The sequence below is a fragment of the Sardina pilchardus genome, chromosome 3 (assembly GCF_963854185.1).
Source record: "Sardina pilchardus chromosome 3, fSarPil1.1, whole genome shotgun sequence".
In the NCBI taxonomy this organism is placed as follows: Eukaryota; Metazoa; Chordata; class Actinopteri; order Clupeiformes; family Clupeidae; genus Sardina; species Sardina pilchardus.
In genome coordinates, this window is record NC_084996.1 from 4,781,687 (window position 1) to 4,792,506 (window position 10,820).

General features: G+C 44.7%; 2 protein-coding genes across 2 annotated transcripts; one reads left to right on the forward strand and one right to left on the reverse strand.

Annotated features, from left to right (window-relative positions):
• The first annotated feature begins 75 nt into the window (after window positions 1–75).
• Window positions 76–2,528, forward strand: mrps25 (mitochondrial ribosomal protein S25). Its single transcript, XM_062531476.1, has 4 exons — window positions 76–300; window positions 1,429–1,535; window positions 1,707–1,794; window positions 2,246–2,528. The coding sequence occupies exons 1-4, from the start codon at window positions 167–169 to the stop codon at window positions 2,430–2,432; spliced, it is 516 nt and encodes a 171-aa protein (XP_062387460.1). The 5' UTR covers window positions 76–166; the 3' UTR covers window positions 2,433–2,528.
• A 128-nt stretch (window positions 2,529–2,656) lies between these two features.
• On the reverse strand, window positions 2,657–10,038 carry LOC134076423 (rabenosyn-5). Its single transcript, XM_062531477.1, has 12 exons — window positions 9,941–10,038; window positions 8,805–9,105; window positions 8,399–8,530; window positions 7,874–7,974; window positions 7,744–7,789; window positions 7,321–7,482; window positions 6,827–7,092; window positions 6,464–6,534; window positions 6,168–6,254; window positions 5,963–6,065; window positions 5,549–5,653; window positions 2,657–5,449 (listed from the first exon to the last, which is right to left on the reverse strand). The coding sequence occupies exons 2-12, from the start codon at window positions 8,965–8,967 to the stop codon at window positions 4,337–4,339; spliced, it is 2,349 nt and encodes a 782-aa protein (XP_062387461.1). The 5' UTR covers window positions 8,968–9,105; window positions 9,941–10,038; the 3' UTR covers window positions 2,657–4,336.
• Between the last annotated feature and the right edge of the window lie 782 nt (window positions 10,039–10,820).

Here is a 10,820-nt window from a genome sequence, read left to right on the forward strand (position 1 = left end):
TTAAAAAAAACAGCGTACCTCCAACTCGCTAGAGGTCGCTATCAGTTTTCAAAGTACCACAAAGGAACGGAAGCAGCATATATTCTGTGGTTAAAGTCGCTGAACGCCGAACATGCACGGATTTGATGATTAGAGTGATAATAACGTCGTTAACAGATTTGCAAACATGCCTATGAAAGGCAGGTTTCCGATTCGGAGAACCTTACAGTATCTCCAAAAGGGTGAAATCGTCTTTAAAAACAGTGTCAAGATTATGACGGTGAATTACAACACGCATGGAGAACTCAGCGATGGAGCAAGGTCAGTTGCTGTCAATGGCTATCAGCATTAACATACACTCGAACAACGGGTTTAAACGTTTATTATGCCCCTTTTAACCACCTAGCTATCACATTCGTTGTCAGTCCCATCTAGTCCGTCTATTGTTAAAGTTACTGTCATCTGGGATGCCTGCCATCAATGCGCTAACGTTATCCTTGCTGTCTGCTGCGTGCATTGGATTTGTGTTTCATAACATAAAGCTGTTGTAATATTTGCAAAGTTATAGATTTATGTACGGTCATTTTTTTCATACTCTTTTTTTCATAACTTTGTGACGTTGGAGATACGGCAGATTGGCAGTGAAAACACAGCATATCATGACCACCTTTTATTTTTTTGTATGTTGGTCTTAAGGAGCCATGTCAACCCATCCCATCCCATAATAACCACTCATTTCATGCATAGCGCCACTAGTTGAAAATTAAAAGACAAAACAAAGATGTGGTGTAATCTCTGGCTGACCGGTTCAAAACACACCTGTGCCTGCAGGTATCTCTGGCTGACCGGTTCAAAACAAACACACACACACACACATACACACAAGCAAGCATATACACACACACACACACACACACACACACACACACACACAAGCAAGCATAGACACACACACACACAGTAGACAGGCAGGCAGGCAGGCAGGCAGGCAGGCAGGCAGGCAGGCAGGCAGGCAGGCATATGCACGCGCACACATACACCTGCACACACATACACATAAAGACGTACACTCATGCACAAACACACCCACAGGCATGCACATAAAAACACGTACAGACACACCATTACCCACATGCGCTCACAAGTGAACATACACACACAGACACAGAAAACACACACACAAATGCAGGCAAGCAGACGCAGACACACATACCATTACCCGCACAAGTGAGCATACACACACATGCACACAGAAATGCAGGCAAACACAGACACATACACACACACCCCATTACCCCCACCACACACACTCGCGTAAAATGCGTAAAAAGCTACTGATGATTTGGAACGGAGAACATTAATAATAATGAAGTGAAAATTGTACAAAGTTGCCCTATGCTTTACAAAAGTTTGTGTAATTTATATTGTTCTCTGTATTCTACTTTATAGAAAGTTCGTGTTTTTCAACGTGCCTCAGATACAATACAAAAACCCTTGGCTGCAAGTTGTGATGTTCAAGAATATGACGCCGTCGCCCTTCCTGAAATTTTACTTGGGTAAGTATTTCCCATATTTCCCAGCCAGAGTGTGCTTTTAGACGCAGGACTTAATGTTTTTAGGTCTTAAGATATTAAGGTTTCATTTACTTACTTTATACACTTCTTATCACAATGCCTTATAGTTCATGTCAGCATGTTGTTTTTTGATTTGGTAATTGTTTGGAACAGATGATGGGGAACAGGTGCTTGTGGATGTCGAAGGAAAAGACTCTAAAGATATTACCCATCATGTCAGGAAGATTCTTGGAAAATCAGAGTATGTGACTAATTATTTTTTCATGACCTCAAACCAATATTTGCTAAATGTTACAAGTAAATTGGGCATGTTTGCTTTGCTCTATGAATTTCTAGAAATTACACATTTTCACTTAGTATTTCAAAAATGTCATTGTTTTTAAGTGTAAAAGAAGTTTCTGTTGAAGAAACATCATACATACATCAATAGGGAATCAAATATGATTTTTTTTTGTTTTGTTAATGTAAGAGAATGGGTTTCTATGTGTAGTTTTACCACTTACTGCACAACTGTACAGTGTATGGTCCACAACTCAAAATATGTTATTGACTACAGCTACTGACATACGTACTGGGGGTATGTGTAGATACTTGGGTAGGTTGGTTATCTGTAGTAAATTGGGGAAAGGCTGAGTGTGTGAAACATGAAACATGCAGATGCTGAGCGTCGTGTCATTCTTGTGCCATTTCAGCGCGGTTCTGCAAGCTGAAGCTCGACAGGAGTCGGCCAACCCAGCTAATTTTGGCCCAAAGAAGTACTGTTTGAAGGAGAGTATGAGCGAGGTGGATGGCCAGGTGCCTCACCCTGGCCTGGTACCTCTGCCCAAAGAGATGACTGGCAAGTATCGGGCACAGATGGCAGCAAATTCACAAGACTGAGAAGAATGAATGAGATGTATGAATGTATGAGGATTGAGAACCTGGCCCTGTAATATTGTATTTGTGTACTTTGTAAAATAAATGGTCTGAATATAATTTTTTTGGTCTGTTTTTTTCTCTTGTCTGATTACTTGCAGGTTAAAACTGATGCATATAATACTGTAAATACTAGTTTCATTACTTTAAATAAGACTCAAAACAAAAATACACAGTAGGTATTTCTTCACATGTAATTTTATTAGTGCAGAGTTACGACATACTCCTGACATCAACACAGGAGAGCAGGCAACATTGTCCAAAAGCTACTAAGTCAGTCACTCAGTGTGCCACAGTTCTGAAGGTGCAGGATGCAGACTCCCAAAGTTGCACTAAGCAACACTGTATAATGTACACTGGTGACAAGACAATACTATTCCAGCTTGAGACAAAAAAAAAAATGTCAACTTCAACATGTTCTTAAGTAAAATCTGTAAATTAGAGCAAACTTTATTCCGACAGTATATATGATAATACTTAGCACTGGACTGGTGTAGTGTCTGCATGATATGGCCATCACCGTGGGTGAATAAGCACTTGTGTTCGGAGTGGTTCTTGGCTCCTTTGTGGAAGAAGGCTAAATATCAACCCCAGTGGACTGCAAGTGTAGGTCAGTGAGGGTCATGAAATGCATTGTGTAGGTTCAGGTACAGGCTAAGTGCATGTTAGCGTATGACTAGTGATGCATGGCAGGAGCCTCATGGGAACCATGTGAATGCAAGGAGCAGTGCCTTATTAGTAACGCATTTCACATTTCAATCTTGGATTTCTTTTTGTGAACCAATCTGTAACAAAATGCACACTCATTAGTTCACAAAGTACATATACCCTATGTACTGTACATTTGACAGAATCGAAAAGGAATTACCAAAACCTTAACTTTGTTAAGCAAAGCCTTAACTTTGTTTTTTGGGGGGGAAAGATAATGCAAACTGAAGTGACCTACAGCGATTTAGAAAGTGCTTTATGGCAAATTGTTGCGAATGGGTCTCAAAACCAGGGGGTCAAGGGCGGTCCTGAGTGCTGATCTGAAAAACCCTCAGGTGCTAGCAGAGTTCAACTGGAACACTATGCTTTTTGTGAGACACATCTGAACCAAATTTGCAATCTGAACCATCTGTATTAAGGCTATGACTTAAAGGATATGGTGCAATTTAAGGTTGGTGTAGCAGAAATCACATTACTACCAAGTAGAGCTAGATTCTCTTACAAGTTATATTCTTACCAATGGTGGGGAGAGTGCATATATAAATATATTTACCCCTCAAGGCTACTAATGGAGAGACCCTGGTAGCCACAGAGATGATGGACAGTGAAGCAGTAAAAGGATTTTGTTCAAGTTGTTGGCTGACTGCAGTTTCACATAAATACATTCTCACAGTTTGGACTGTCCATTTTGCCCACTGGTATCTCAGGAAGAGCCTTCTGTTGCTTGAGTCTGCCGTAACGAAGCAGGAAGAGACTTGATTTGGGGATAGCCGTGGGAGATCTGGCCTCTCCACATTCAGTTTCAGTCAACTTCAGATAAGCTAGGTGCTTGTTAATGTTGAACTCAATGTAAAACCTGAAAGTCCTATCCATCAGTTTAACTCTAAGTGTGTGTGCGCGAGTGTGTGTGTGTGTGTGTGTATGTATGTACGTACGAGTTCTCCCCATCTAAGGATGTTCATGATCAATTTCCTGGCGAGAGAAACAGGACACAAGTGAACGCACATCAAACGGTCCTGCTGTTTGGGAGACAAAACTAAGAAATACTGCTCGTGAGACGGAAAAGCAGGACGGATGGAGTGACCGGGGAGAGGGAGAGAGAGAGGAGTGAGAGAGGGAAAAAAAGAAAGAGAAAAAAAAATAGGGAAGGGGGGTGTTTTTTAGCGTGCTTTCCTCTTCTGTTCTTGCAGTGTGCGCTGCAGCTCCCGCAGGTTCTCCGACAGCAGCTCCACCTCGTCTGCGCGTCCGTTCTGTTTGGCGTCAAAGATGTAGGCGCGGATGTTGTCGATCTGCTGCCGCAACAGCTCCTCCTCTATGATTTCGCACGCCATCGAGGCATCGTCCTCGTCGTTGTTGTCGTCGAAAGGATTTTTGGACGCTCCAGACGGCGTGCCAGGCGTGCCAGCCGTGCCCTCCTTGAACGGGTTCCTCTCGTCCTCGTCCTCCTCGAAGGGGTTTCTGCCCGCTGGGCTTTCCTGCTTGGTCTCAGCTCCTTCGTCCACCGCGCCCTCCTCTTCCTCCTCGAAGGGGTTGTACTCCTTTCTCCCGTTGGCCGTGGCCGCCTTCTGTTCCCTCTGGATGTCCTCGGCGAAGGGGTTGGAGTCGTCCTCTTCCACCGGGGTGGAGTCTTCCTCGTCGAAGGGGTTGAGTGACGGGGGCTGGTCGGACGTGGTCGGAGGAGACTCGCCCAGCGGCGGGAAGCTCTTGATGGTCGTTGCTCTGGGCGGCGAAGCGCTTAGTCTGGCCAGGGCGTAGCGCTTGTCCTCCTCATCCTCCTCTTTCTCTTCCTCCTCCTTCTCTTTCTCCTTCTCCTCCCCCTGCTCCTCCTCCTCCTCCTCTGCTGTGGTCTGCTCCTCTCCGTAGCCCCCTGTGTCCCTCCACACCCCCTGCGCTCGCTCCTTCCACTCCAGGCGCTCCAGCTGGTCCTGCTGCAGGCTCTCCTCCTCGGCCAGCCTCTTGGAGAGCTCGATGGCGCGGCTGGTCTGCTGGAGGTCGTACTCGTCCTGCAGCTGCCGCAGGTTCTCCTCCAGCACGGCGGCCTCGTCAGCGCGGCCAGCCGCCCGCGCCTGCCGCAGGAAGCTCTGGATGTTGTCGATCTGCTGCAGCAGCGGGTCGTCCAGCTGCCGCGTGTGGAGCGCGTCCGACGAGGGCAGCCAGCCGCCCGCCTTGGTCATGCGGGGAGGGCGCGCGGAGGCGGGCGCCTCTCCGTTGGTGTTGGCCGCTGAGCGAGTCCTGTCCAGCTCCGACCGACGCTTCTGATTCTCAAGGGCAGCCTGAATGGAAGGGAGAATAGAGGCATGAGTCATTCTGGATGAGCGAGTCAAACTATTAGCGGGCACAGAACAATTGTGTGTGTGTGTGTGTGTCCTAACCTGTCTCTCCTGCTGCAGTCTCCTTTCCTGCTCCTCCCTTCGCTTTTCTTTCAGCTCTTCATACTTATCCTTAGTGGGTAGAGACATGAGACCCAGAAGCTTCTCCTGAAGAAGAAGGGGGGAAAAAAGCATAAATCAAGTAGTAAAGTACTACTCAAATGAAGACCAAAGAGGCCACATTATGTGACTTCTAACTTTACTGATCAACTTAAAAACTTCCTGTCAGGCAAGGCCTACCCTCAGTAGGGTGAGGACCGTTACCAAGACCGCACCAACTATACTGGAGAGAGACACTACATAAATCTATGTAGTGCTATACCATCCGTAAGCCACTCTCAAAGACAGGGAAAAGAAGAAAAGAAAAAGAAAACTACAAATCTCGCACATTTCTCTGCATGTTCGTGTGTAACTGACCTGAACAAACAGCGTGGCACTGTAGCGCACCATCCTCTGTAGCTGAAGAGTCTTGGGGTGAGGCTGAGGTTCCTCCTTTACTCCAAGTGTCATAATCCTCTTACTGTTCCACACAAAGGGGGTAGAGCAGTATTAGCACACACTGTGGGGTTAGCACTTGAGAGAAGCACAGGTGTGTAGTGAGGGAGGGGAGCACAGTGGTAACCTGAGAGCGTCAATGAGCTCGTAGTACTTCTGCACCTCCATCCTGAGGCCCCCTGCTGTGTCCAGGTTATAGGTCGTCTCTCCTGCACTGTACACACCGAACAAAACAGGTCACAAACAGTTATAATGTATGAATGTATAATGTATGTAATGTATTCATTCATTATAATGAATTGTTATAATTATTTAATTATAATTATTCAATCGCCCATTAACGCATTTTGGTCAATGTATGCATGTGATGTGTGCCATCAAGATTCATTTCATGATACCAGTTATATTGGGTAGGAGCCTTACTTTAAGGACTCGGCCATGCGGATGTATTCTGGAGCCTTCTCATCCACCTTGTCCATGCAAAGCCTCAGTTTCTACATAGACACAACAAATCAAGACAAAGCCACAGAGGTTAGGAATCAACATTCGGAGCAAAACAAATAAAAAGATTCTTTTCGAAATATATGTGGGTGGAATGGAAGCATTTCAAAAGGTCTGTGAAGAGATGCTATCTTACTTGAGACTGATGAGGACTTTTAAGCTGTCTACATAAGAAGACAAGATGTTCAGTAGTGGGCGAAGGCAGGGATGGTATTTTTGATTGTCATGATAAAAGTGACGTGTGCGAGGATTAAATGTCATGCGTTCCCAGCCAGGGGCACGCACCTCGTAGAGTTTGACGATGTCGGGCACGTGGTCCTTCTCCTCCAGCTTCTCCTGGCGTTTCAGCAGCGTGTCCATGCAGTGGTGGCAGCAGCGAATGCGGTCGTCGTCCCGCTCCTCCAGCACGGAGCTGACCGAACTCAGGCTGCTGATGCTGCCGCGCCGGGGGAGGGACGGGACCACTGCGACCCCAGAGCCAGACGACTCCTTCTGCCCAGGGCTGCCCGCTGGGGCACTCAGGGCCTCACGAGTGCCGCTGGTCAGCTTGTCTAGATATCAAAAAAAAAAAACATACCAGCATGAGGAGACAGTCACTATTTGCATAAACAACATGGGCTGTAAACATGTTGAAATTCTTCTGTCCGTGTAATTCTAGCTTGCTGTTTGTTACGAGATGGCACAGTATAGTAATACGGTCCCGTCATATCCAAGTGGCTAATGGTGAGGGCCTGTGCTTTTCACGCTAACCACAGAGTGTAGAATGTTTAAGTGCTTACAGGCTAATGGCAAGGTGACAAATTCCATGCACTTCCTGCACATGATGGAACCGCACAGGCGGCAATGGTGACGGCGGTTCCTGATGTTGAATTTGCCCCCACAGTCCGGGCAGAAGGGCACATCCGAGTCATTTACCCAAGACACCACAGATTTCTCAAGTGCTGAGGAGCAAACATATACAGATGCACATGCATGTAAGAACCTCCAAGATGCCACCAATGTGTGATCATAGTGCAGCACCATATGCTATACAATTGTAATTGCTTTTTAATTCCTTAATTGTTTCCTTACTAGGGAAGACTCACTATTCAAGAGGATACAGCATACTTCATACAAAAGAACCTATTAATTAACAACATCCACACAGCTCATAGTAAAACTTGTCTGTGACAATTTCTTTTTCAGGATTTATCTTATCCCACCTCTGATTTTTCCTGCATCCATATTGGTCCTGTCAAAAGATGTCAGCTGAAAAATAAAAACAAATATGTCTCAGACCCTGTTTCAGAATGACCAACAAGTTAAGCCATCCACTGTTTTTGTTTAATTTACCTTCTCTAATCGGATGATGCGTTTATTAACTTCTACCACATAGTGGTCAATCCTTTCAGCTCTGTGTTTTTTGAAAAAGTCTACATGGTTCCTGGTAGCTCCTGAAAGACAAAATATAATATATAGCATATAGAATAATGTATTATGTTCTAATCTAAACCAAGTTTGTCATGATACATTGCATCAAGGAAGTAAACAACATAAAGAAACAGTTTGTTCATCATCATGATGACATTATTCAATATCTGAAATATCTGATATTACTTTTATTCCAAAGGAACTACCAATATATGTAGGCCTAAGGTTTACATTTTCCTGATATACAGTCTGTGGACTCAAAACACAAGCCTTGAGTTTGCTCTACTAGCTGGCCTCTACTACACCAAAATGACCAACTGAATTATGCATTTTTGGAGGTGGGGTGGGGGGATGGTTGAACAGACCATTTCATTCTACACAATCATCATTTCCATTTTCCATAGGTCATCATTTCCCCTGCTGTGGGAAGACTGCCAGGAGACTCACCCAGCTCCTGTGGTTCCCACATGTATGGGTCCACTCCTCCGTAGTAAAACGATTCATAGCTGGTCTCATTCCTATCCTCTCCATCACGCTTAAGCAGCTTGTCTTTGGCTTTCTTGGCCTTCTGCACCAGACCTAATAAGATACAGGGACAGCCAAAAGCTCAACCACTTGCAGTCAGTGAAACACATGTATGCTCTGTTCACTTTGGTTTGGACAAAATGAAGTCAGACATGCTGACACTCCTGAAGAATACATATTGCAATACCAAGAATATGAAAACAGTGATGTCTAAACAACCTCATTAGTGTACAGAGCAGCAAGTGTGCGATAGTGAGCATTTGTGTAGAGTAAATGGGATAGGAAAAAATGCACAAGACTAAAGAACACAGCCAATGTGGTCACTTACTTTTAATCTGACCACGTACATGTCGCTCCTCTCCCGAGTGCTCTTCCTCATAGTGGTCCTGCAGCTGGTAAAAGGACTGCAGGTCCTTCAGGCATAGCGGACACAAGAAGCCCTCCTTTACCTCCACAGGACCCTCCAATGGAGGAGGATAACTGGATGCCATGGGCACAGCCAACGTGAGGCAAATGGGGTAGACTAGGGTTGAAAGTGCTAGAAGAACAGGGCCTCAGTCATTCATGCCGCACCTGACATTTGGGGCCACCTACCCCCAAACTCCTCCATTGCATCTCAGGACGGATGCCTGTAATTCACATAAAAGCAAAAGCACACCACCTTATGACTAGGATATTAAGATTGATTCTATAGCAAGTCTTTGTTGAGAACATTGCAATTCAGCATGGAAGAGATTAATGATTTAGCCTGGCTAACACCAAACCGATTGAGAACGGGAAGGTTCATCTGGGTTACCCCAAGATAGAGATAAAATCCCATCAAGAACACCAATACATGTCTGTATGGTGTTTAAAACAGGGTGCGTCGGTGACCGCCGATCTGTGATATTAGTGGAACGGACTGGAAACATGTTCAGATACATAGAGATGTATACTGGTGTTGGTAACGTCATCAGGCTATCTCATGATGCATTCAAGCTGAGGTATATCAGCTGAAATCATTTTCACAGACGTTAGAGATTGTAATCTAGGAACCACAAATATGAATATTGCAGATGTGCGTGGGTAGGCTGCACAAGAATCATGTTCTGGCCGCAATGCTAGGGGTTAGCATACCAGAGACGCAATGCACTCTTATGTGCAACTATGTTTCTAACCGGCTAACGAGCAAAACAAACGTCACTCATAGCCAAACGTCACATGAAGCCTTCCTATCCAGAATACCACCGCTAAATTACGTTTTAAACACCGAAGTATCATACATTAATTGCGACAAAACATAGATGTTTAGAAGCTAAGGTTAGCTGTTAGCTAGCTAACGACATTAGCTACAGAACAGACCCACCACAACAGCCTAAGAAAACACCATCAGAACTGACTATGGCTAATGCAAACTAGCCAATTTAACAAATACTGTTGTCAACCCTCTGAGAGCGCAAGGGTAACATATTTGATCAAACTTACCGTTTGTAATTAAACGCGGTTCGTACGTTTCTTCCACAGTGCTTTAAATTCCCAGCTGTGAAGGAACTCCCTCCACGGGTGAAAGGTTACACCTCAGCCTGCCAGAGCTGCTCATCACACGGTGGATCACGTGATCTAGGCCTAGCCTGGTCATGTGATGATCAACAAGGCGCTCGCCCGCCCTGTTTGAACGGGTTTTGAAACCTGAAACAGCCAAAAGAGAACCCACCACAGTCCTTTTCTTTTACAGCCTTTGTTTTTGACTGGCAGGGTTGTAGGCCTATAGGCGGCTGAAGATATTTCTCTCCTTTTCTCCAGTTGCTTCTTCAAATGTAAAGTTTGGTGTGAAATGGCAAATTTCAAATGTCACATTCAGGCCTGATGAGTTCAGGCGTGGTGCCTGAATTCAGGCTTGAGCTCGCCAAGGAGCATGTCAATTAAAGGCTATTCTCTGTATTGTCTTTGAATGTATTTGATCATTTCAGGCACAGATAATTTCCTGTCTATCAGCCCTGCACATTTTAGTCTATTCCATGTATTAGCCTATAGGCCTACTTTAATCCAATTTAGCCTTTCTTCTACATTTTATCTATTTACATTTTTATTATAATGAAACATTACAGTATGAACTGCTGTGAAAAAAAAGGGCAGGTCAGAATTTCATGAACAGTCTTCTGGCAAAACACCAAGTTTGGTAACTGTTGTTGAAGCTTTGTTTTATGTAGGGACGAGGCCTGGTGCTGTTATTAACAATATTACTGGTTTAAAAATGCTATGGGAAGTGTTTAGCTCACCGCCCTTCGCTAATCCACTGTTTGCGATTTGGGGCTATGTCAAGCTCTCTAGGGCTTGAGTTACACTTTAATACAGAAGTCTTTAA

What these genes read in the sequence shown, in the direction of transcription:
- mrps25 (XM_062531476.1), top strand. Translation starts at nt 167, where the DNA reads ATGCCTATGAAAGGCAGGTTTCCGATTCGGAGAACCTTACAGTATCTC. An exon ending in GAACTCAGCGATGGAGCAAG is followed by an intron (nt 301 to 1,428) that starts GTCAGTTGCTGT and finishes TCTACTTTATAG; the next exon opens with AAAGTTCGTGTTTTTCAACG. An exon ending in CTTCCTGAAATTTTACTTGG is followed by an intron (nt 1,536 to 1,706) that starts GTAAGTATTTCC and finishes TGTTTGGAACAG; the next exon opens with ATGATGGGGAACAGGTGCTT.
- LOC134076423 (XM_062531477.1), bottom strand. Translation starts at nt 8,967, where the DNA reads ATGGCATCCAGTTATCCTCCTCCATTGGAGGGTCCTGTGGAGGTAAAG. An exon ending in TGTCACCTTGCCATTAGCCT is followed by an intron (nt 7,093 to 7,320) that starts GTAAGCACTTAA and finishes TTTGATATCTAG; the next exon opens with ACAAGCTGACCAGCGGCACT. An exon ending in CGCATGGCCGAGTCCTTAAA is followed by an intron (nt 6,255 to 6,463) that starts GTAAGGCTCCTA and finishes CGGTGTGTACAG; the next exon opens with TGCAGGAGAGACGACCTATA.